Source organism: Stegostoma tigrinum, chromosome 1, assembly GCF_030684315.1.
Source record: "Stegostoma tigrinum isolate sSteTig4 chromosome 1, sSteTig4.hap1, whole genome shotgun sequence".
Lineage (NCBI taxonomy): Eukaryota > Metazoa > Chordata > Chondrichthyes > Orectolobiformes > Stegostomatidae > Stegostoma > Stegostoma tigrinum.
The window spans coordinates 123,659,070-123,686,320 of NC_081354.1; the positions used below are offsets into that span (position 1 = coordinate 123,659,070).

The window sequence follows — 27,251 nt, forward strand, 5'->3', positions numbered from 1 at the left end:
TTCCTAGGATTATGACTTCAGCTTGTACAGGGGGGCATAGCTACAAATTGAGGGGTGATAGATTTAAGACAGATATCAGAGGCAGGTTCTTTACTCAGAGAGTGGTAAGGGTGTGGAACGCCCTGCCTGCCAATGTAGTTAACTCAGCCACATTAGGGGCATTTAAACACTCCTTGGATAAGCATATGGATGATGATGGGATAGTGTAGGGGGAGGGGTTTAGATTAGTTCACAGGTCGGCGCAACATTGAGGGCCGAAGGGCCTGTTCTGTGCTGTATTGTTCTATGTTCTATGTTCACTGTCTTTTGTTCATAATACTTATCTTCTCCCCCTTGTCATTAATTTGACAATCAGTAGAAATAAGTTAATAAAATGTGAGGCTGGATGAACACAGCAGGCCAAGCAGCATCTCAGGAGCACAAAAGCTGACGTTTCGGGCCTAGACCCTTCATCAGAGAGGGGGATGGGGGGAGGGAACTGGAATAAATAGGGAGAGAGGGGGAGGCGGACCGAAGATGGAGAGTAAAGAAGATAGGTGGAGAGGGTGTAGGTGGGGAGGTAGGGAGGGGATAGGTCAGTCCAGGGAAGACGGACAGGTCAAGGAGGTGGGATGAGGTTAGTAGGGAGCTGGGGGTGCGGCTTGGGGTGGGAGGAAGGGATGGGTGAGAGGAAGAACCGGTTAGGGAGGCAGAGACAGGTTGGACTGGTTTTGGGATGCAGTGGGTGGGGGGGAAGAGCTGGGCTGGTTGTGTGGTGCAGTGGGGGGAGGGGATGCACTGGGCTTCCTGCACTGCCACAATGATGCCACCCGAAGGTTGCAGGAACAGCAACTCATATTCCGCCTGGGAACCCTGCAGCCATATGGTATCAATGTGGACTTCACCAGTTTCAAAATCTCCCCTTCCCCTACTGCATCCCTAAACCAGCCCAGTGCATCCCCTCTCCCCACTGCACCACACAACCAGCCCAGCTCTTCCCCCCCACCCACTGCATCCCAAAACCAGTCCAACCTGTCTCTGCCTCCCTAACCGGTTCTTCCTCTCACCCATCCCTTCCTCCCACCCCAAGCCGCACCCCCAGCTACCTACTGACCTCATCCCACCTCCTTGACCTGTCCGTCTTCCCTGGACTGACCTATCCCCTCCCTACCTCCCCACCTACACCCTCTCCACCTATCTTCTTTACTCTCCATCTTCGGTCTGCCTCCCCCTCTCTCCCTATTTATTCCAGTTCCCTCCCCCCATCCCCCTCTCTGATGAAGGGTCTAGGCCCGAAACGTCAGCTTTTGTGCTCCTGAGATGCTGCTTGGCCTGCTGTGTTCATCCAGCCTCACATTTTATTATCTTGGAATCTCCAGCATCTGCAGTTCCCATTATCTCTGATAGTAGAAATAAGTGTTTGTCCAAATTCATGACTTTCGCTTTTATATTTTGTGTCTCATATACAGAAATCAGAATCTGCTTTGTCCCCGTTAATAGTGAAAATTCTGGGGAAAATACCCAGTGAGTAGCTCAGTGGTTAGCAATGCTGCTTCACAGCGCCAGGGACCTGGGTTTGATTCCACCCTCACGCGACTGTCTCCGTAGAGTTTGCACATTCTCCCTGTGTTTGCTTGGGTTTCCTCCCAGAGTACAAACATGTGCAGGTTAGGTGGATTGGCCGTGCTAAATTGCCCATAGTGTTCAGGGGTGTGTAGATTAGGTGGGTTATACGAGTTGGTGTGACCTTGTTGGGCCGAAGGGCCTGTCTCGACACTGTAAGGATTCTATGATGATGATGGTGATCAGTGTGGCCGAAATGGAACCTTTTCCTGTCAGTGGAAAACTGGTGTGATTAGATCATCCACCCATTTTACGTCTCACCCAATTTTGCCTGCAATTGACCTCCATCAGTTTTCTAGCCAATAACCAATCAGATACCATTAGTTTACTCCATATCTCTTCACTTGGACATCTCTCAGCTCACAATCCTTCTATGGGAGAGTATATTTAAATTTCATGTTCTTCACTCTCCAGTGCCCGACAAAAATACGACTTTATATTTCCCACCATTGAACATTATCTTCAAACTTTCTGCTCACTCTGTCTCCCATAAAGTTTCACACACAGCTAACTTTGATGCCATCCCTTTGTTCCTATATCATGTATGAGAGGGTGACGGTATTGCTGGTGGTAAAATTATGAGATTAATAATTTCAAATATCCAGGCTAATGTTCTTGGGCCATAAATTTCAGTTAATTAATAAAGAAAAATTTGGAATTAAAAGCTAGTCTCGGGAATGGTAACCATGAATCTCTTTGGGAAAATAAATCTGAATCCTTATCTGCTTTGATTTCAGGCGCACTGAAATGTGGTTGGCTCTTAACTGCCCTCTTAGTAAACCATTAAATTCAAAGGTAATTGGAAAGAGGGCAACAAATGCTGGCCGAGTCCGTAATGCCTACATCCTTTAAAAAGAATTTAAACAATGAATATAGTAAAGAAACTTTAATGAGACACACGATTTCTCAAATCCTGCCAATCTGAAAAAAAACTTTTCTTCCACCGTTCTATCCACAAGTTGTCACCACGTGTGAATAATTACACTGGCCTTAATACCATGTCCATTCATTCTCGTTATATTTCTGATATGTGGTACCTTCTCAATATCACCTTATACATACATTCCACGTTCATGGCATTCTCTTCCTCCACCTGCTGTGATTCATTTAAAGAAATTAACTTCTACCTGCCCTTTCCAGAAACTGGCTATCCCAGGTGCCTTGCTAAGTTGATAGTAATGTCAACCAAACATATTAACTCTGTGGAATTAAAATTAATTAAGACATAATTTCTTGCTGGACACATTTCTTTATTCTGAGTAGGGGCTGGCTAGATCAATTGCCTGGATGACTAGTTTACAATGTCCAGTTCTGAGGAAGGGTCACCAGACCAGAAACGCTAACTCTGTTTTCTCCTCCACAGATGCTGCCAGACCTGCTGAGCTTTTCCAGCAACCAGTTTGCAATGCAGAGTGACAACAACAGTGAGGGTTCCATCCCCACAATCACATTTTTACCTTCTACAATAGAAAATGTGGAAAACACAGAGGCATCTCCACCATTTTCTCGCTTCATGTACAACAGTCTGCTTTGAGACCAGGTTATCATACCCCTCTTTTAACTGGACTTTCATGTCTGAGCTTAGAAAAGCCCCCTTTTCTCATTAGTTCTGCTGTAAATCTTCTTTTCACACTTCCATCTCAATATTTCTGATCTCAAATTTTCCTCCCTTTTTAAGTATTGGGTATAATTTCCTCTTTTATACCTGATGCTATATTATATGTCTCTCCTTAAGTTGCATTTTGTTTCTCACTTATTTGCCTTTTGCTTGGGCATTACCTTGAATGCACATTTTTACTCCTTGTTAAGTACCTTATCCAATTCATTTTTAAACATTCTTTATTGCTGATCTGCCATTTAATCTACTTTCTTTTCCTGGACAATTAATCACTCACACACAGACTCAATTCCCTTCAATAATCAGGAGTTAAGTCTGCCAAATTAGACCAAAGGGTCTGTTTCTGTGATGTATGATTCTATGACTCTCAGAGCCAGGAGATCTCCCCACTCAAGCTTTCAGCTTCTACAGTGAAAACCTGGTCCTTTTGAAATATGAGAAACAGAAGTACAAACTTCTCCTATTTCTGATATCGATCATTTCTTGTCATCTGTTGGATCAGTTTTTAACAACATTGCAAGGTAAGCGGACAAGATAACAGACAAAGACACATGCCTCCCGGACATGCTCAATGCTCTCCATGCTTGGTTGGAGCAGAATACCACCAGCATGGCAACGTCTGCGCCGACAGCCCCAGACACACCTGTACCCTCGCTCACCGCTGCAGGTGTCAGATCAGTCTTCCTGGGAATCAACCCAAGCAAAGCAATAGGCCCAGACGGTGTCCCCGGCTGAGCACTCAGATCCTGTGTGGACCAAGTGGCGGAGGTATTCACTGACATCTTCAACCTGCCCTTTCTACAAGTCAAAGTCCTCATCTGCTTCAAGGAAACCACCATCATGCCCGTACCTAAAGCACGTGCAGTGTGCCTTAATGACTACTGTCCAATTGCTCTGACTTCAATAATCATGAAGTGCTTCAAGAGGCTGGTCATGGTCCACATCAACTCCAGTCTCCCAGCCTGTCCCAATCCCCTACTGACGAAACAGGTCCACCACGGATGCCATATCCTTTGCCCTGCACTCATCCCTGAAACATCTGGATAACAAGGACACCTACATCAGTCTCCTGCTGATTGACTACGGTTCTGCCTTGAATACCATTATCCCCTTCGGACTGATCTCAAAACTCCGTGACCTTGGTCTCAGCTCCACCCTCTGTAGCTGGATCTTCAGCTTTCTGACCCACAGACCGCAATCAGTGAGGATGGGTAACTGCACCTCCTCCACAATAACACTCAACACTGGAGCCCTCCTCAGCCCAATACTGGATTCCCTGTACACCTATGACTGTGTTGTCAAATTTTGAACAAGCACCATCTACAAGTTCGCTGACGACATCACCACAGTAGGACGATATCTAACAATGACGAATCAAAATACAAAAGGACGATAGAGGGCTTGGTGACATTGTGCAATGAAAACAAGCTCTCTCTCTCTGTCAGCAAAACTAAAGATCACTGACTTCAGAAAGAAAGGAGAAGGGCACACCTCCATCTACATCAATGGAACTGAGGTTGAGAGGGTGGACAGCGTCAAGTTCCTCAGAGTGACAATAACGAATGACCTGCCCTGGTGGATAGCAAAAAGCTTTTTCCCAGAGTGGGGGACTCAATTACTAGGGGTCATGAGTTCAAAGTGAGAGGAGGAAAGTTTAAGGGAGATATGCGTGGAAAGTTCCTTACACAGAGGGTGGTGGGTGCCTGGAACGCGTTGCCAGCGGAGGTGGTAGACGCAGACATGTTAGCGTCTTTTAAGATATATTTGGGCAGGTACATGGATGGGCAGGGAGCAAATGGACACAGACCGTTAGAAAATAGATGACAGGTTAGACAGAGGATCTTGATCGGCGCAGGCTTGGAGGGCCGAAGGGCCTGTTCCTGTGCTGTAGGTTTCTTTGTTTCTTTGTTTCTTTGACCTCCCACATAGATAGGACGGTCAAGAAACCACAACAACGCCTCTTCTTTATCATGCAGCTCAGGAAATTTGGCATGTCCATAAGGTCCCTCACCAACTCCTACAGATGCACCATTGAAAGCGTACTGTCTGGGTGCATAATAGCCTGGTACGGCACCTGCTCTGCCCAGGACCGTAAGAAACTACAGAAGATGGTGTGCACAGCCCAGACCATCACTGAAGCCAACCTTCCATCCAATGGAAAGGCTGCCAAAATTATCAAAGACCCATCGCACCCCGGGTAATGGCCTCCTACAAACTCTTTGTCAGGCAGAGGATACAGAAGACTAAACATATCCACCAGCAGGTTCAGGAACAGCTTCTTCCCAGTCATCATTAAAGTGAGGAAGGGCCCTCTAGCCTCAAACAATGCTGATTTTGCTCATGTTGATCTTGCCTAGCATACGCCCTGTGCTATGTAACCTGTATGCCTCTGTCTAAGTCTTTTTATAACTTCAGTTCTGTACATACTTGTCCGCCTGTACTGCTCATAAACAAAGTTTTTCACTATACTTCGGTACATGTGGCAATAAATTGATCAATCAATCAGTACGTCTTCAACTTTAAATTATTGACAAAGCACTCAGATTTCTCGGTTATGGTTTAGAATTATGCTGCAAGTCTTTACCACGTTCCTACCTTGAAATTAACTTTGCATTCTATGAATTATACATACATTCATACCCTCCATTAAATGAAATGAAAGTGCAAGAAGCAGAAGGTCAGGATATTTATTGAAGTTGTAGCAATATCTTTCCAATCGTGGTCAAGTTATCACGTTAATAGAACCAATGAGTTGAAATGTTTAAGTTAAACAAGAATCTTGGATATATTTATTTAATGAGTAATTGCTGTTAGAAGTTGCAAATTCCATTTTTTTTATTTGAAAGCGCAGGACTGGAATAAAATTTGGGCATCTCATTACTACATAAAAATCTACTTAATTGGGGCGGCACGGTGGCTCAGTGGTTAGCACAGCAGCCTCACAGCGCCAGGGACCCAGGTTCGATTCCAGCCCCGGATAACTGTGTGTGCGGAGTTTGCACATTCTCCCCGTGTCTGCATGAGTTTCCTCCGGGTGCTCCGGTTTCTTCCCACAGTCCAAACTTGTGCAGGCTAGGTGGATCGGCCATGCTAAATTGCCCGTAGTGTTCAGGGGTATGTGGGTTATAGGGGGATGGGTCTGGGTGGGATGCTCCAAGGGGCAGTGCGGACTTGTTGGGCCAAAGGGCCTGTTTTCACACAGTAGGGAATCCAATCTAATCTTAATCTTTGGATATAAAGAACATGTTACCTTCACAGTGGCCTTTTCAAATCTTAAATTCAAGTAAACACTGTCAAACAGCTTAAAAACAATACAATAATCTGGCAATTTAGTACCTTAAGAATGTACGGAATCTTTCATCCATTCTCCACTTTTTATAAAATGAATAGGACAGATATATCAGGATTACGCCACCAATGCAACCGAACACAGCTCCAGTCAGTACATCCCTTACCGAGAAAAGAAAGCAAAATAATCTTCAAGATGTGAAAATTTGCTCAAACATCACACTTTCAGAAGCTCAGCATTACATTTTACACTTCATATACTTAGTCAGACTGTGCATTTGTACGTAAAATTATATGAAAATAAACAGTTCCTAATTAATTTAAAAATAGTTATTTCTTTTGTAATGAAAATGGAACACTGCAACACTGAAGCTCCCATATTTTGAACCCTGTAATTCCATAAAGATACACCAGCACAAATTATTTCAAAATAACTATCAAATACTTAACTGGCAGCTTGCAGTAATAACCAATCATAACCAGGATAGGGCACTAACATTATGTCATATCATAAAATAAATTATTTCACAAATGCACATTCCAAGTCCTCGGATGGAATCTTCCAGAATCTGAGGTAGTAGGCCCAGAGACGAGAAGTAAACATCAGTAGGCAGGATGGTGGTGGACCAGAACACCGGCACTTTTCTGTTTTTTCTCAAATAAATTCTGGGCCAGGTGGCCCAAGGTCCTAGTCCATCAGTCGCTAGAATATTTAAGAAGCCAATTAAGAACTATGTAAGGGACTTGTGCTGTCTGGCCTGGAACTGTTTAAACTCCAGGTGAGACCAGAAAGAACTGTCCCCTCTTAACAGTGCAAACAGGCTGTCATGTCAGTTGGAGGGTCTCTCCATCTGCTTTAATGTCTACACAATCAATGGACTGGGCATGGGGAAGTGGGATGGTGCCTGAGAGATATCCCATTGCCCTTACTTCCAAATCTCATGAGACCACTCCCAAGCGTCAAATAGCTTTCCCTGGAGTGATAATCCATCCTGGGATCCTGTGGCTGGGGATCAAGTTGTTAGGACTTCTGGAGCTTCCACCTTAGATTTGTCAGCAGCTCTTGATGGCCAGGACTTCCTTGCCCCAGGTCCAAATTCCAGGTGAAAGCCCTGTATCATCCAACTGGCTGATTGCTGGAAGACCCGACAAGCTTTCCAATCTTCTCAGGCTCCAAGTTTCCCTCCCTTATAAGCTGTGCCGTTTTCTGACTTGGCCTGAGAGCTAGAAGAGCCCAGCCAATTTTCAATTGTCTGGAGTACATGTTGGAAAATGGGCATTGCAATTTAACATCCATTTAGAAAATTACTCCTCATAAAATATATCTTACCCAATGGACTGTTCTAATGGAGCTCTATCATCTGACTCTGAAACAACTTCTATTGTCTTCATTTGGAAGCTTAGCTTTCAACAATGTACAGCATACAGGAACATAAGTAGGCTATTCAGCCTATCAAGCCTTTGCTGCTATTCTAGATCATGGCTAATTATTTCCTTAATGCATTTCCTGCACTGTCTATCCCTGAATACCATTCTGTCTTTTTAAGAGATGGAAATTCATTTCTATTTGTGTTATTACCTATAGGCATCATTTAATCACAGGAAAGTTGTCTCACTTGTGTATCCTGTTAGTGAAAAGCAGTGTGGGCATGTTTACCATTGATTGAAAAGACAGAGCTCAGTACCACCATACCATTAAGGAGGTCATGTAGATGACACAATCAAGACACCTTCGTTTTAGGTTTCATCTGGCAAATATTGATCACGCTGCTATTCTCTCCAGTGAAAGAAATAATTCATAGAAGCAAATGAGTGTAATGTGACATTCACAAGAGGACCATATGGCACTCTCTAGAAATTTGAGCTGAATATGAGGATCACCACACCTCAGGCAAGGATTGAGGTTGAGAAGGCACAGATGTTCATGGTGACCTCTGCCAGTACAGGAATTAAACCCATGCAGTTGGAATCACCGCACTGCAAACCAGCCACCCAGCCAATTTAACGAACCACTCGAAATAGAAAGTGAGGGATAGAAGCACCGAAATATAGAAACAAGGGTAAGCCGTTTAGCCAACCAAGTGTGTTTCACCACCTAATACGATCATGACTAAACCTCCATCTTCTTCTATTCATTGCTAGAATGGGAAGTAATTTATCAAAATAATTTATCACTGACTAGGCCAGCACAATTGCCCATTAAAAGGTAGTGAGTTGCCCTCTTGAACTACTGCAGTCCATTTGCTGTAGGGAATGTAATTAGGAAGGAAACTTCAGGATTTTGACCCAGTGACAATGAAGGAACGGTGATGTATTCTCTAGTCACGATTATGAGCGGCTTGGAGCAGAACTTGCAGGGGGTGGCGTTCCCAAGTATCTGCCGCCCTTGTCCATCCAGATGGTTGTGGTCATAGGTTTGGAAGGTGATGTCTAAGGAGCTTTGGTGAATTTTTGCAGTGCATCTTGTAGATGCCTCACACTGCTGTTGCTGAGCATCAGTGGTGGTGGGAGTAGATGTTTGAGGATGTGGCGTTCACGAAGTAGGCTGCTTTGTCCTGACTTCTTCAAAATTGTTGTAGCTTCATCCATCAAAGCAAGTAGGCAATATTCAGTCGCACTTCTGACTTATGCCTGGTAGATGGTATAAAGAGAATATTGGAGCAGAAGTAGTCCATTTGGTCTGTAGCACTCTGGGGAGTCAGAGGTGCATTATGCATTGCAAAATTACAAGCCTCTGACCTGCTCTTGCAGCCACAGTTTAAGAATAGCTAGTCCAGTTCAGTCCCAGGAACTCAGAAAGCGAGGACACAGCTACAGCAGATAATCAGGAAAACCAATGGAATGTTAGCCCTTATTTCAAGGGAGTTAGACTATAGGAGTAGGGAAGTCTTTCCGCAACTGTATAAGGTGCTGGTGAGATCACATCTACAGTACTGTGAGCAGTTTTGGTCTCCTTATTTCAGGAAAGATAAAGTTTCATTGGAGGCAATTCGGAGAAGATTTGCTAGGATGGTCCCCAGTATGAAGGGATTGTCTTATGAGCAAAGGTTAACACTGGAGTTTAGAAGAATCAGAGGTGATCTTGTGGAAGCATACAGGATTCTTAAGGGACTTGACAGAGTAAATGCTGAGAGGGTGGCTCGCCTCATGGGAGAGTCTGGGACCAGAGGGCATAATCTCAGACTAAAGGGGCGCTGATTTAAGACTGAGATGAGGAGGAATTTCTTCTCTCAGAAGGTTGTGAAATCTTTGGAACTCCTTGCCACAGAGAGCTGTGGAGGCAGGGTACTTGTGTTTATTTAAGGCTGAGATAGATTCTTGATCAGTAGGGGAATCAAGGGTTACGGGGAGAAGGCAGGAAAGTGGATGTGAGGAATATCAGATCAGCCATGATCCTGTTGAATAGCAGCGCAGGCTTAAGTTGCAGAATGGTTTCTTCTTTGTCCTTTTGTATGATAGGATGTTGATAGTAGGATTTAGTGATAGTGATCCCAATGTATATCTTGGGTAAACTGTTAGATCATGTCTAGTTGGAGTTGGCGCAAACCTGGCACTTTGTGCGGCATGAATATTACTCGCTTTTTGTTAGCCCAAGCCTGGTCAGGACTTACTGCATTTGAATATGGGCTGCTTCAGTATCCAAGGAGTCACAATAATTGCTGTGCACTCATTAGCAAACATCCGCACTTCTGACCTCATGAAGGATGGAAGAGTATCTCAACACCATACTCCTTGCTGCATTTATTGTCAGAAATCAAACTAATTCTTTCTTAAATATATTAGGTGACTTTGTCTCCACAGTCTTCTGAGGTACATTATTCCACAGTGTCACCACCATCTGAGTGAAGGAATCTCTCCTCACCTCAGCCATAAACGTCTCCCCTGTATTTTGAGACTGTGACCCTCGTTCTAGATTCCCAGGCCAAGGGAAGCATTATCCCTGCATCGGTCTGTCCAGCCCTCGCAAAACTTTATACATTTTATGTGAGCTGCCTCTGAACTCATTCCTCTGAACTCCAATGGATTCAGGCCAGGTTGACCCAATCTCTCCCAACACAACAAACCTGTCCTCCCAGGAAATAGTGTAGTAAAGCTTTGTTAAAGTCTGTCCATGGTCTATCATTTCTGAGACAATGAGGCCAAAACTGAGCACATTACCGCAGCTGTAGCAAGATATCCTTGTTTCTGTACTCAAACACTGTTGTGATGAAGATTAACACACTACTTGTCTTGCTCACTCCTGGCTGCAAATGCCAGTAGCCTTTTTAACATCAGCATTTTCCAACCTAACACCACTTAAATAATACTCTGCCATTCTGTTTTTCCTACTGAAGTGGATAACTCCACAGTTATTCGCATCTGCTATGTATGTGCCCATTCACTCAACCTGTTTAATTCGCCTTAAAACCTCTTTATTTCCTTCTCACCAGTCACATTTTTTCCTAATTTTGTGTTGTCAGCAAACTTTGAAATTTCACATTTAATTCCCTTATCCAAATTATTAATATGTACTGAAAATAGCTGGAGCCCAAGCACTGGTCCCTCTGTCATCCTATTAGTCACTGCCTTCAACTGCAAAAAAAAATTTATTCTCTGTTTCCTAGATAACCAAGTGTGGAGCTGGATGAACACAGCAGGCCAAGCAGCATCTCAGGAGCACAAAAGCTGACATTTCGGGCCCAGGCCCTTCATCAGAGAGGATGTTTCCTGTCTGCTAAGTAATTCTCAATTCATGCCAGTATACAATTCCCATTCCCATGAGCTTTGACTTTGCACAAGAGCCTCGTACCCACTGACAATCCAGATAAACCACACCCTCCTCATCTATTCCTGTAGTTACATTCTCAAACATCTCCAGCAGATTTGTCAAACATGATTTCCCCTTAATAATACTTTGTTCATTTTGTTTAATCCTTTGATATTTTCCAAGCGTCCTGCTGTTGCAGTCTTTATTAGAAACCCTCTTATTTTACTTACTACTGATGTTGTGCTCACCAGTCTGTAATTCCCTGTATTCTCCTTCCCTCCAATTGTAAATATTGTGGTCACATTTGGCAGACTCCAATCTACTGGGACAGTTCCAAACCATATTGTAGGAAAGGAATTGAAATTGAATTTTGTAAGATGACAACCAAGACATCCATTATCACCCTGGGTAAGAGCCAAGATTCAAAGGGAAGACAAGTAAGAACTCAAGTGAAAGATAAATAATCTAGTTGAGTTCTTCTGGGGAGAAATGTACTTTACAAAATATTTGCTGCTTGCATTACCCTGCAGAGATCTTCACCTGCTAAATATGCAGTCAACATATCACACACATACAACCATTGATTTTCAATCTTTAGATTTTAATGTTTGGAAAATAATGAGTCAAGTGTCTGCAATTGATGATGTACAATCATGAAAGATAAAATTTTACACTGGAACTATATTGATCAGGTAAAATGGGCAGATTTTACAGAAATGAGTTATTCAATGCCTCTAACATGATATGGAAACAGATCTGTATGCTGAGTCACCAGAAGGGAAACCTGTGGGCAAATTATACAGTTGCTTTCAGGTCAGTGCTGTTTAAATACAGGCTCTTTGTTTACTTAGTTTTTTTTAAAAAGTCACTACAATACTAACCCAATTCAATCTCAGTTCTCAGGAGAGGTAAAAGGTATTCATGGATGATATTTTACGGATATTAAAAATAATCAAAGATTACCCAGAAAGTATATTCATTCCAAGATCGTTATTCAATGAACTTACAGATTCCAAATGTCAACTTATTAGCTTATGCATTACGTACAAATAATATCCTGGCAGATGTAATGCTGTTAGAAACATATATAAATTCAAAAACAGAATCAATCCCTTTTTGGAAAAATTAAGAGAGTAATGTTCTGATCTTTAACAACTGCACAAGACTGAACAACTGTTACAAACAACAAATAGTGTTCCAATGCCAAATGTGAAGTCCTTCATAGGGCAGTTGATGTTAAAATCTTTCCAAATATGAAACAGGATTCATAATTAAAGATGTCGAACTTCTTTCATTTTGTTTAAATTGCAGGAAGCATCATTCAAAGAAACAATGAGTTGATAAGGGAAAAGTATTGGATATAAATACGAAGTATGTTGGTAGAATTAAGGATCACAGTATCAGAGGGAGTAGTGTGGACATTGACTATGAAACAAAAAGAAGATTGCGCTTAACAGAGGATTTTTGGACTGCAGAGATGTCAACCTAGGGTTTATTTCTTAAGGCTGCTGCTGTTATGTCTGTACAAATGATATAGACTCAGAAAGGAAAGACAATTCTGAAATGTACAGACAATGCAAAAGTAAAGGCCATGGTTCATCATGAAAGCCAGTGCAACCATCCTCAATAAATCTGTGGACTGATTAACAAGTTGTGCTATGAGGTGTAAAATGAAATGTAGTGCTGGGAAGTGTGGTATAATAAATTTTGGAAGGATAAGAAGTATACTTTAAAGTGTATGTGGAAAGTGTTCCTGATGGTGCTATCACAAGGAACTTCCTCAGTAATAAAATTTCTCACTGGCACACAGTTTGGGTTTGTCATAGCTACATAGCTCCTAATTGACTGCAGCCTTGGTCCAAGCATGAACAAAAGTGCTAAACACAACAGGTGAGGTGACAGCGATTAATCCTTATATCAAGGTAATATTTTACCGAAATTAGACTCAATGGCAATTGGGAAGAAACTCTCTGCTAGTTGGAGTCATACCTAGGACAATTAGGACACTTGTGGTTGTTTCTGTATAACCTTCTCAGTCTCAGGATAATAAAGCAGGAACTCCTCAGGGCAGATATTTTCTAATCAATGCTTGGAAATGTTACTGCATACCACTGCAGGAGGTGGGACTCAAACTTGAGACCCCTAGGGATACTACGTTTGTGCCAGATGAGCCATTTACTTCCTCCCAATTAAGCTGAATGGCCTTTTTTCTCCAGAATGATACTTTAGCAGGTGCAGAGCAAATTAGACTGAATTTTGTTGAAACCACTGGAATATTGGAACAGGAGTAGGCCATTCAGCCCCTTAAACCTATTTCACCACTCAGTAAGATCATGGATGATCTGGGACCTACCACTGTATACCTGCTTTGGCCCATTTCCCGTAACACACTTTTGCTTAGAAAGAACTTATCTGTCTCACATTTAAAATGAATGACTGGCTCAGCACAACTGTCATTTGAGGAAGAGAGTTCCAAATATCTACCGCCCTTTGTGTATAGGAGTGCTTCCTAACATCTCTCCTGAATGCCCCCTTCGTTTTAGAATTCTAAACCAGTGGAAATAGTTTATTTTTATGTGTCCTGTCTCTTCCTGTTAAAATCTTGAAGACAGATCAGATCACCTTCTAAATTCTAGAGAAAACAGGCCCAATGAGAATGATCTCTCCTCATAACTTAACTGCTGAAGTCCAGGTATCGTTCTTATAAACATACATTGTACTGTCTCCAAGACCAATGTGTCCTTCCTAAGGTGTAGTGCCCGGAGCTGCTCACAGTACTCCAAGTGGGATCTAACCAGGGTTTTGTACTGCCACAGCATAACTTTGGCGTCATCATCTCCAGTCCCCCAGATGTGAAGGGCAGCGCTCCATTAGCTATCTTGATTACTTTCTATGCCTGCTTGTAACATTTTAAAGATCTACAAAACTGAACTTCCAAATTTCTTTGGACATTTCACTTATTAACTTCATGGCATCTAGAAAGGACACTGATCTATCCTTTTTTGATCCAAAATGGATAACACACACTTCCTTATATTCAGTGCTATCTGCTACAGCTTTGTTCATTCATTTAGTCTATCAATACCGCTTTGTAATTTTATGCTATTATCTATGCTATAATGCTACCTAACTTCGTTTCATCAGCAAATTTGGATTTATAACATTCTATGCCACTGTTCAAGTCATTAATAAATACTGCGAATAACTCAGACCCTAATACAGAGCATTGTGGTATAACACAGTTCACATCTTGCCAAATTGAGTACCCATCCATTATTCCTACTTTATGTCACCTACCACTTCACCATTTTGCCGGCTATATCTATAGCTTGCCCTCAATTCCATGGGCTTTACCATAGTTAACAAGCTCTCATGTGGGATTTCATCAATTGCCTCTAGAAGTCCATATAAACAACATTGATACATGAGTTTTGAGAAGATTTGTAGCTCAGGTTGAGGTTCTGGATGTGAGTTTGCTCACTGAGCTGGAAGGTTAGTTTTCAGACGTCTCGTCATCATTCTAGGTAACATCATCAGTGAGCCTCCGACGAAGCACTGGTGTTATGTCCCGCTTTCTATTTATCTGTTTAGGTTTCCTTGGGTTGGTGATGTCATTTCCTGCGTTGGTGATGTCATTTCCTGTTCTTTTTCTCAGAAGGTGGTAGATTGATTTGGAGCCAATGTGTTTGTTGATGGAGTTCCAGTTGGAATGCCATGCTTCTAGGAATTCTTGTGTGTGTCTCTGTTTGGCTTGTCCTAGGATGGATGTGTTGTCCCAATCAAAGTGGTATCCTTCCTTATCTGTACGTAAGGATACTAGTGATTTTGGGTCATGTCGTTTTGTGGCTAGTTATGTTCATGTACCCTGGTGGCAAGCTTTCTATCTGTTTGTCCAAAGTAGTGTTTGTCACAGTTCTTGCAAGGTATTTTGTAAATGACGTTCGTTTTGCTTGTTGTCTGTATAGGGTCTTTTAAGTTCATTAGCTGCTGTTTTAGTGTGTTGGTGGGTTTGTGGGCTACCCTGATGCCAAGAGGTCTGAGTAGTCTGGCAGTCATTTCGGAAATGTCTTTGATGTAGGGGAGAGTGGTTATGGTTTCTGAGCCCGTTTTGTCTGTTTGTTTGGGTTTGTTGCTGAGGAATCGGCGGACTGTGTTCATAGGGTACCCATTCTTTTTGAATACACTATATTAGGTGATTTTCCTCTGCTCTTCGTAGTTCCTCTGTGCTGCAGTGTGTGGTGGCTCGTTGGAATAATGTTCTAATGCAGCTTCGTTTGTGGGTGTTGGGATGGTTGCTCCTGTAGTTCAGTATTTGGTCCGTATGTGTTGCTTTCCTGTAGACGCTGGTTTGAAGTTCCCCATTGGCTGTTCGCTCTACTGTGACATCTAGGAATGGCAGTTTGTTGTTGTTTTCCTCCTCTTTTGTGAATGTTATGCCAGTAAAGGGTATTATTGATGGTCTTGAAGGTTTCCTCTAATTTGTTTTGTTTAGTGATGACAAAGGTGTCATCCACATAGCGGACCCAAAGTTTGGGTTGGATGATTGGCAGAGCTGTTTGTTCGAGTCTCTGCATTACTGCCTCTGCTAAGAACCCTGATATCGGAGATCCCATGGGTGTACCGTTGGTTTGTCTGTAGGTTTTGTTATTGAAAGTGAAGTGGGTGGTGAGGCATAGGTCCACTAGCTTGATGTTGTCCTTGCTGATGAGGTTGGTGGTGTCTGGTGTATGTGTCTTTGGTTCTTCTAATAGTGTTGTCAGTGTTTCTTTGGCCAGGTTGATGTTGATGGATGTGAACAGGGCTGTTACGTCAAAGGAGACCATTATTTCATCCTCTTCTATCTTGGTGTCTTTGATGGTGTTCAGGAATTCTTGGGTGGAGCAAATGGAGTGTTGGGAGTCTTCTACTAGGTGTTTTAGTCTTTGGTGTAGTTCCTTGGCTAATCTGTAGGTTGGTGTTCCAGGTAGCAACACTATGGGTCTGAGGGGGGCTCCTGGTTTGTGAATTTTTGGTAGTCCGTAGAAGCACCCGCTTCACTTTCAATAACAAAACCTACAGGCAAACCAACGGTACACCCATGGGATCTCCGATATCAGGGTTCTTAGCAGAGGCAGTAATGCAGAGACTCGAACAAACAGCTCTGCCAATCATCCAACCCAAACTTTGGGTTCGCTACGTGGATGACACCTTTGTCATCACTAAACAAAACAAATCAGAGGAAACCTTCAAGACCATCAATAATACCCTTTACTGGCATAACATTCACAAAAGAGGAGGAAAACAACAATAAACTGCCATTCCTAGATGTCACGGTAGAGCGAACAGCCAATGGGGAACTTCAAACCAGCGTCTACAGGAAAACAACACATACGGACCAAATACTGAACTACAGGAGCAACCATCCCAACACCCACAAACGAAGCTGCATTAGAACATTATTCCAACGAGCCACCACACACTGCAGCACAGAGGAACTATGCAGAGCAGAAGAAAATCACCTATACAGCATATTCAAAAAGAATGGGTACCCTATGAACACAGTCCGCCGATTCCTCAGCAATAAACCCAAACAAACAGACAAAACGGGCTCAGAAACCATAACCACTCTCCCCTACATCAAAGACATTTCCGAAATGACTGCCAGACTACTCGGACCCCTTGACATCAGGGTAGCCCACAAACCCCTCAACACACTAAAACAGCAGCTAATGAACTTAAAAGACCCTATACAGACAACAAGCAAAATGAACGTCATCTACAAAATACCTTGCAAGAACTGTGACAAACACTACATTGGACAAACTGGCAGAAAGCTAGCCACCAGGATAATGAACATCAACTAGCCACAAAACGACATGACCCACTATCACTAGTATCCTTACATACAGATGAGGAAGGACACCACTTTGATTGGGACAACACATCCATCCTAGGACAAGCCAAACAGAGACACACACAAGAATTCCTAGAAGCATGGCATTCCAACTGGAACTCCATCAACAAACACATTGGCTCCAAATCAATCTACCACCCTCTGAGAAAAAGAACAGGAAATGACATCACCAATGCAGGAAATGACATCACCAACCCAAGGAAACCTAAACAGATAAATAGAAAGCGGGACATAACACCAGTGCTTCGTCGGAGGCTCACTGATGATGTTACCTAGAATGGTGACGAAACGTCTGAAAACAAAACTTCCAGCTCAGCGAGCAAACTCACATCCAGAACATTGATACACATTTCCCTGTCCACTATCTTAGACAACTCTTCAAAAATTCAATGAGATTTATCAGGCTTGACCTCCCTGTCATGAATACATGTTGGCTCTCCATGATAAACTGAAAATTTTCAATCCTGAATTATCGAATCCAGCAATTTCCCCACCACAGATGTTAGGCTAACTGATCCATATTTCCCTGGTTTCCCTCTTTCACTCTTCTTATAAAATGCAGTGACTTGTGGAATTTTCCAATCCAGAGGGACGACTCCTGGATTGAGGGAACTCTTAAAGATTACATTTAGGACATCTACAACGTGCTTCCCTATTTCCTTTAACCAATGGAATCCTTTAACTCAAACTAATACAACAGACAAGAGACAAGGTGAGGAAGAAAACAGAAGAATAGATGACGATTACTGGAACAAAAACAGAAGTTGCTGGAAATGCTCAGCAGGTCCGGCAGCATCTGTGAAGAAAAAAATCAGAGTTAACATTTTGGGTCTGGTGACCTTTCCTCAGAACTAGACCTGAAACGTGAACTCTGATTTTTTTCTTCACAGATGCTGCCAGAACTGCTGAGCATTCCCAGCAACTTCTGTTTTTGTCCCTAATTTACAGCGTCTGCAGTTCTTTCAGCTTTTATGATGGTTATTGAAGTTTGTTGATGCACTTCTCTATTTCGCAAGGATTGCTAATGCATAACTTGGAGAAAGGATTGAAGTGAGGACGTAAGACTGTTTTTAAATATTTGCAAAATTTTACATTGTTAAACCTCTGAGATCATCCTACATCTTCATTGCATATCAATGTACAATTAAAAACTGGCTGTATTTTAATTTATAAGAAGTTATTTTTTACACCACTGTAAACTGAGTCACCTTAATCCTAAGTTATTTTTTATAAACATCTTTCAAACTCAAGGCACTTATTATTGGGTGAGTTCTACAACATCATCCAGCTTTAGGACTGCAGTCTACAGTGCAAAGTGCTCTTGACTTCAAAGCTGATGAAACACTGGCCAAAATCACATTTTTACTCAACTGCTGTAAACATAAACTCCACAATCTAAAAATGTCAACACCCACTCACTGTTGAATCTTTGCGTCACATTTTATCTAAACTGAAGCATTTCTGGAATCAAACACACTTTGTGAACAAACTCATGATTCACAGAAAGTTCTACCCATGAAGACCTTAATTACTCAACTTTTCAATGTGGTCTGCAATTAAACATCCAAAAAGGCTTTGAAGAAAAATCAATAATTCTGTAACTCGCTGTCATTCCATAAATGTAATGACATATGAATTAACGGTTAGAATACAAATGTCTTTAAACTTTCTCATGAAACAAATCAATGCAGACATTCAGAAACTGATATCAAATTGTAAAATTTTGATGTACAGGAAAACAATGTTCCTCATGCAAAAAGAAATTTGTTAGGTGATGGTAAAATCAATCAGAACAATTCTGAATACCATTTCTCTTCTTTTTATGCAAAGCTTACTGTTACTTTGTCAAAGCTTTTTTTTGAAACAACAGGAAGGAAAAGAGAAAAATCTTTGGGGGACGCACTTTGCCCAATTTGGGGCACCCTCTTACTTCAAAACCAACATATTGCCTTGTCCCCTTCCATAAAGTGGCAAATCTTCCGCACTAACTATGCCTTTGACTTACCTCACTCCAGGATACTCAGGATCGCTACTCTGCACTCAACTCTCATTTTCACGTTGTCAGTGCTGCCCATAGCAATCTCGCCTTTCACTCCACAGCTCAGTCTCTAATCCAATTTCTAGTCTAGTGGGCATTACTGTGGGGGGGGGGGGTGATTGAGGGGAAGCAGTCCACACCCATAATTTTCACCCAAAGTTTCAAAATTAAATATGCAACATAATTTTCTCCTTGAATGAGTCACGAAAAATACACTGGCCAAATATTTTGAGCGTTCAATCATATCCACTCCTAAAGGGCTTCGCACATTGTCCAAATTAGCTGTAAAATTAGGATTAAAGTGACTCAGTTTACAGTGGTGTCACATTCCTTCAACATAAACATTAGGTTACAGGTCAGAATTTTTACTTTATAACTGAATTTGGCAGTTAACTTGAACACAGAGGCTACTTTTTCTAACAATAGCATTGCTATAAGATATATATCATTCGCATATCAGTCGGTCTCCCATGATGCTGTTCACAGTGAATCATACTAAACAGACTTTCATAAGGTTGTCAGTTGTCTCTGAGATTGGCAGGAGCACTTAAGGTTCAGGCCAAACTAATATTTTCCAGCAAAGCTAGTGGCTCCAAAAGGTCCCTGCATCTCGTCAGTTCTCCCTGGATAAGAGTTGCTCTGCTATTGTTGCATGGAGAGCGATTCATTTTACAGCATCAGCAGTTGCAAGGCGTGGGAGCATATTGAATGTGTCCTAAGGTCTGTACAGAATTTGGGGGCAGGAAATAATGTCCTATGTACCCAGGGCATTGGGGATGTTTTTGGGATCTGAGAGTACTGAGAATGCAGTCCAGGGAACAATAGGCATTAGAAAGCAACTAGGTGAGGGAAGAGCAGCCTTCGTAACCATCAAAATTGTGGTGTTGTATTTTGAAAGGGCTAACGTCTGAGGATGTGAATATAATCATATTGATGATGCAAGAGAACATGTGACTAAAAAGACTCATGAGAGTATGATCATGGCAATAGCAGAGTAAAATATACTTTTGTAAAGCTGTATATAAGTGCTTTATATAATAAACGAGTTACTGGTTATGTCCATAGAAGATAATTTCTCAAAGTCAGATGCACCAAGACACAACAATTGGAGAGGAAATTCAGAAAACAAGGGGGTAACTGGAATCCATCCATATTGAGATATCTTGCCCTCACAGTGTTCAACAATCAAAACCAAACTGCACTTGGCTCTTTTGAAGGATTAGAACAGAATTACACCATCTTCCCACAAATCGGCCTCCTCTCCCAAACTGTTCAGACTTGTGTTGATAGGTACCACCCTTTAATGATTTCACCATCACTGGATGAGTTCTTGACTTTGCATTCCTACCTTCTGTGCTCTTTAACAATTAGTGAGTCTATATCCAGATTTTAAGAAACTTAAATGTTCATAATCATAAAAACTATACCATATAAATTCAAAGCTTGATTATTCATTCACTTTCCAAGTTTTGAAATATTAAGACAATCCCCTAAGGCACGAAAATAATACAGAACACAAATATTTTCACCTTTGATTTTTGCAACTTAAATAAAACTGAAAATGTTGCGGTTTGCATAAATACTGTCAGCTTGGCAGCATCTATGCAAGAGAAACAGAGTTAAGATTTCAGGTCAGTGACCTTGTTTACAAACTTGCTTTGACTGGCACAGGCCATATCAAGTTAACAATCAGCAACAAACATTTGTACCACACAAATGCCAAGCAATAACTATCTTCAATAAGAAAGAATCTAACCATTGCTCCTTTACATTCAATGTTGTCACCATCACTATAAACTTCCGGGGGTGGGGTGTGGTTTACCATTGACCAGAAACTGAATTGGACTCGCGACATATATATAGTGGCTACGAGAGCGAGTCAGAGACTAGTAATCCTGCAGTGAGTAACTCATCGCCTGACTCCCAAAGCCTTTCCACTGTCTATAAGGAACAACTCAAGAGTGTGATGGAATACTCCCTACTTTCCTGGATGCGTGCAGCCCCAACAACACCCAAGGAGCTTGGCATCAAACAGTTCAAAGCAGCCCACTTGATATGTAGAAAATCCACTAACATACATTCCATCTATCACTGCCAATCAATAGCTGCACTTTGTAATATTACAAGATACACTGCATCCATCATGCATCCATCAAGGCCTCTTAGACATCACCTTCCAAACCACCGTCACTACCATCTAGAAGGACAAGGGCAGAGTGTACAGGGGAACACCTGTAAGTTCCCCTTCGAGTCACACAGTATTCTGATTTACAAATATATCGCTGTTCCTTCCATTTCACTGGGTCAAATTCCTGGAATTCCCTCCCCATTCAGATTGTGGGTTCACCTACAGCGCACGAGCTGCAGCATTTCAACAGCAGCTTACTAAACACCTTCTCAACGGCAACTAGGGATAAGCAATAAATGCTGGCTCAGCGTCCCATCGCAAATAAACAGAATCCAATTTCTCAAGACTCTTTTTCCAATTGTTTTTAAATCGCTCAGAGAAACTCGAACTTGATTTAAAAACATAATATTGACTAAAAAAAATTTCTACAGTCAGCAATCAATTGCCCTTCCGTGAAGTACAGCTTTATTATCCACAGGTAACGTTTAAATCAGCAACTCAGCATCTAAAAAAGTAAATATAGAAATGTACCTCAAATAAAGCTTTGAGAATTAAATCACCAGTCTTTGGGAAGAAGCAAAGGAATGCACAAATTCTAGGAGACTGACAAATCCCTAAGTCAAAAGCTAATGATAAAAACTCATAAATTCAGCAATCTGATGTGTTGAAGATGCAAATAAAATTGGAAACTCAATTGTTCTGGGGAAAAGTAATCAGTTGAAGTGTAGCCTACTGAGGTTGACTGAAGTTATAAAGTAATTACTTTAATGTAGGAGTCAGGAGACATATAGAAGTTGATTCAATACATTAATTGAGACAAACTGCTGTGCTCTATGTGCTTTTTTTGACTTTGTTGCTTTATTTAAAACAAACTTTGGATACAATTAATACCAGATGCTGAAAAAGAAAGCTAATTAATTTTTCTATGAATTTCAAAAATTTCACTTTGTTCACTTTTCCAAGTATTTTTGTTGCAGGCTTCCAGACTATCATTCAGCACATAACTTCATGCAGCCTCAGTGGTCTCTGCTTTGCAATTTCCTATCTGGCATAACTTTACTTGCATTTGTATGCTCCGATTTTAACTCCAGCTGGATTGAGAACTGGTGGGTATTAAAACAAGTGCAAAACTCACCCAATGCCTCAAAATAATTATGCGAGGAGAAAAATCTATGCAGGGCTAAGGGGAAAAAGGCAGAGAGAGTACAATTAAGTGACTATTATTGAGCCAAGTGGCCTCCTTCTGTGCTGTTGCCATTCAATGGTTCAATAAAATGCTTAGAAACAGAAGCCATCTTTCACTTCGTGACGTTAATATAAGTGAAATAGTTCAAAATTAATGATTTGCTGACCCCTACTGGTACAACATAGCAGAGCATAAGGCCTTCAATACAAAACTACTTCCACAATATAAATTACTTCTCAGCTTTGACAGACAACACAATTATTACAATGTGCTGAGTTTTCCCAATATTTGGCGAAGTGTTAATTTCACACACCTTCATGGAAGGTTTCTCTCTGTGAGCTCTAGCAACCTTTCTTACACAATTCTAAGCTGTTCACTACATTAAGTACATACCCTGTCTCCATGAGGGCCACTCTCATTCAATCTGGCACCCAGCAGTGGCAGAAACGCTCGCGGGAGCCAGGATCTTACAGCAATCAAACAGTGCATGCTAAATTTAAATGCCAGCTCATCTTATTAGGCACTGCCAGGCTGGTCTGAAGTGGTCACCCAGGTCAGTGCAATTATCATGGTCTGGAGGAACACACAGAAATGCTGCAATTACCTTCTGCATTCTACAGGATAAGTACACCTTCTCTCTGCAACCTCACACTAACTCTGTCAATGCACCTACCTTCCACCAACGCTCATGTACTACCCATTTCTATGATTTGTATCATCTTGTCTCAGTGACCCTCATCTACCACATTCCCCCTTGAACTACCAACCTTTCCTCCTTGTGATCAGTGATAATGGGAACTGCAGATGCTGTAGAATCCAAGATAACAAAGTGTGTAGCTGGATGAACACAGCAGGCCAAGCAGCACCTCAGGAGCACAAAAGATGACATTTCGGGTTGGAGGGTCTAGGCCCGAAACATGAGCTTTTGTGCTCCTGAGATGCTGTTTGGCCTGCTGTGTTCATCCAGCTACACACTTTGTAACCTTTCCTCCTTTCTGTGTTTCCTACTCCCTGAGAACACCTCACCACTTTTTCTGACTGAGACAGATCAGCCCACTGACTATCCACAATTCCCTTCGACTGAACTAAAGATTCTCCCTTATGACTGCCAGACATGGCCATTTGGTTGGAACACATGCAGACGGTGTGCTACATAAGCTGCTACTGCATGCTGTACATGTGACATTGACATAGCATGGTGCTGTACACCCAACATATTCATCCCTTGCCTGTTCATTTCTGACAGGCTGCTGGATTTCTGCCTGTGCTAAAAGGCAAGACAAGACAAGGCAGAGATGGTGTGTGTATTCAGGTAAGTAAAAAGGCAGTGAGCATCAATAAAGCAATCTAGTTCCAATACATGAGGTGGGCGTGTGTTCCTGTACACAAAACTCTGCAGCAACACTGCAATGTAACGTATTGGTGAGCTTCAAAGTACAGTATTGAAACACTGAACCATATTATAAATTAATCTGAATCATGCCATGATGAAGTGGTGAGTTTGGTGCTTTGTCAATGCCAACCTCCATGGATGGAGGGAGATGGTCTTCACTCAAGGTCACCTAGAATAGTAAATCTAGAGCAGAGTCCAACGTCAGTCCAGGGGCTTGGGCACACTCAGTCAACTACTCGGGCAGTCACATTCAAGCAATACATATCAAAACAGTCTGCAGAATTGGTCACGGTCAGTCCTGCAGCTCCAGTGCAACTACTCAGGGAAGACATGGGAACTTAGTTGGGGGAGCTACACCACGATCAGGCAGAGGCTTGGTCACACACCATAGGGGCTTCCATCAAATCTGATCAGCGGTGTGGCCCATGGGGTTCAGCTCAATGAAAATCAAGGGGGATTATCAGGGCCCACTGCTATAATAGGGAAGTGACAGAACACAGTTGTGGGTGAGGCAGCATGCCGCCATGCAGAGGGGACAACAATTGAGAAGGAGGTAAATTCGACATATAAAAGGTGCGGATGAAAATTACAGGAGATGAGCTTCTGCAGGAGGTGGGGTCATTGACAGTCTCACTGCTGGTACAATGTAGCACCAATAGCTGGCATGGCACTGCTGTAGAGCCTGGGCTCATGAGATAATGCTGTGAGAGGAAAAACACAAAGCAGGACACTATGGACCATTTAGCATAACATCCATCATTGGGAAAATGCTATTGTTATTTATTAAGGTAGAAATAGCAGGATATTTGAAAGACTTTACACAATCAAATCAACATTTTTGACAAATTTATTGGCATTCTTTGAGGGTATAACAAGGAGACAGGGTTGATTGAGGGGAACTGGTAGATTCAGTGTATTTAGATGTCCATAAAGTAATTGATAAGGTGCCACGTAAAAAGATTCTTGGAAAAGATAGGAGTTCACAGCACTTTGGGTTATGTAGCATGGAGGAAGTGCTGCACAGCTGGAAGTATCGCCTTTCAGTAGAAGCATTTAATTAAAGACCCCTCTGGTAGATGTAAAAGATCCCATTGCATTCTTTTAACCTTAGACCTTAATCAACCTCACTGAAAAAAAGAGGCTTTCAGATCAGTCTTACATTGTTGGTGGGAACTTGCTATGTGCAAACTATAGTCCACATTTGCAACATTTCAACAGTACTTTAAAAGTAGTCACCAAAGACTTACCAGAACATAGGGCTGCTCTCTCATTACAGACAGACAACCGGTGATGGTTTAACCTGAGAATCACCACACCTCATGTGAGGAGAGAGGTCGAGAAGGAGAGTCCTTTACGGTAACCTCAACTGGTGCAGCAAGTGTTTTAAAGTACTACACAATCTATATACCTGGAGGTCTTGAAAAGCATTTATATTTTTTATCTGTTCATGGAATGAGCCAGCATTTCTTACCCATTCTTAATTGCCCTTGAGAAGGTGCTGGTGAGCTGTTTTCTTTAACTGCTGAAATCTTTGGTGAGTACGGACACCCTGCAGGCTATGGAGGAGGGAGTTCCAGTATTTGGATCCTGCAGTGGGGAATGTAACCTTTCTTGAAGTTTCAGGTTGTAAATTTGACTCTGCCATTGGGAAAATGTTCAAACCAATGTGGGTTTTGAGTGATTTTGGAAAAATTCCAACATGCACTGCCTGAGAACAACTGTTGTAAGCAATTTCTACTTTGGAACCAGTATAAAAGTTATACGTACGAACTGAGTATCTTGGCATCATTCAGTTGATTGCCTAATGTCGACTGAGTTCCTGGTCTTGATGTGTACAGAGATGTCAATGGGTGAAAACTTGGCGCGATACCTGGAACGCAAAACAAAGTGATGTTTCAACACAAGACAAACAAAAGAGATGAAGAATGCTTGCTGCAACATGAGGAATTGAGAGTTAGAACCCAATTCTATCTTAATTAACACATGTTAGAACAACTTCAAATTCATTATCTAAATTGTGAAATATATAATCTGGAAGATTTGATTCAAAGGAAAGAGTGGGAATCATTATCTAGGCCAGCATTTAATGGCCATTCCTTACTACCTTTGAGAAGGTGGTAGTGAGCTGCCTTTCTGAACTGCTGTCGTCCACGTGATGTATGTGCACCATCAGTGTCACTAGCAAGGGAGTTCAAAGATTTTGTTCCAGGAACACAGAAGGAACGGTGAGATATTTTCAAGTAAGAATGGTACATGGCTCGGAGGGAAACTTGTAGATGTTGGTATTCCCACATAACTGTTGCCCCTTTCCTTCTATGTAATAGAAGTCGCAGATTAAATGAAGGTACTGTGTAGGAGCCTGGTGAGTTGCTGCAGCACATATGCAGATGGATGAACACCACTAATACTGTGCTGAATAGATGTTTAATATATGGTTGGGTGGTAAATGGACTGCTTTGTCCTAGATGGTTTTGAGCTTCTTTAATGTTGCTGCAGCCATATAATGCAGACAATATTCCATCACACTTCTGATTTGACTCTTGTAGATAGAACATAGAACATAGAACATAGAACAGTACAGCACAGAACAGGCCCTTCAGCCCACAATGTTGTGCCGACCATTGATCCTCATGTATGCACCCTCAAATTTCTGTGACCATATGCATGTCCAGCAGCCTCTTAAATGACCCCAATGACCTTGCTTCCACAACTGCTGCTGGCAACGCATTCCATGCTCTCACAACTCTCTGCATAAAGAATCCGCCTCTGACATCCCCTCTATACTTTCCTCCAACCAGCTTAAAACTATGACCCCTTGTGCTAGCCATTTCTGCCCTGGGAAATAGTCTCTGGCTGTCAACTCTATCTATGCCTCGATAGATAGTTGTTAGGCTTTGAGGAGCACAGGAGGTGGGCTAATTGCTGCAGAATTCTCACCTATAACCTGCCCTCTTCCTTGAATTCATTCAGAATATGTGTACTTCACAGCATTTATTGCCCGTCCTTAATTGAGAAGGTGGTAGTGGTGAGATGCCTTCTTGAACCACTGCAGTCCATTTGGTGTGGTTATACCCACACTACTGTTAGGGAGGGAATTCTAGGACTTTTACCCAGCAACAATGAAGGAACACATACATATTTTCAAAACAGGACAGTGAGTGTCTTGGCAAGGAACTCGCAGATGGTGGTGTTTCCATGTAATGGCTGAGCTTGTCCTTCTGGGAGGATTTGGAGCTATCTAATGAACCTTGGTGAAATTTTTTGTAGGTACAATATATTTACAGTTGTTCCATTTCACTTTTCAGGCAATAGATGTTAATAGTGAAGGATTCAGCGATGGTGATACAATTGACAATTG

At 42.0% G+C, this 27,251-nt stretch overlaps 1 protein-coding gene across 3 annotated transcripts in view; it reads right to left on the reverse strand.

Annotated features, from left to right (window-relative positions):
- The window catches only part of LOC125459762 (uncharacterized), a 119,527-nt gene that overhangs the window by 52,239 nt on the left and 40,037 nt on the right, over window positions 1-27,251 (reverse strand). For 2 of the 3 annotated variants that reach the window (XM_059648356.1, XM_048546581.2), the window contains exons 4-5: window positions 25,661-25,763; window positions 6,557-6,670 (exon numbers count right to left, since the gene is read on the reverse strand). In XM_059648356.1, the coding sequence (XP_059504339.1) occupies window positions 6,557-6,670; window positions 25,661-25,763 (217 nt within the window). The remainder of the gene's footprint in view (window positions 1-6,556; window positions 6,671-25,660; window positions 25,764-27,251) is intronic. The other variant, XM_048546591.2, reaches the window with a different exon arrangement.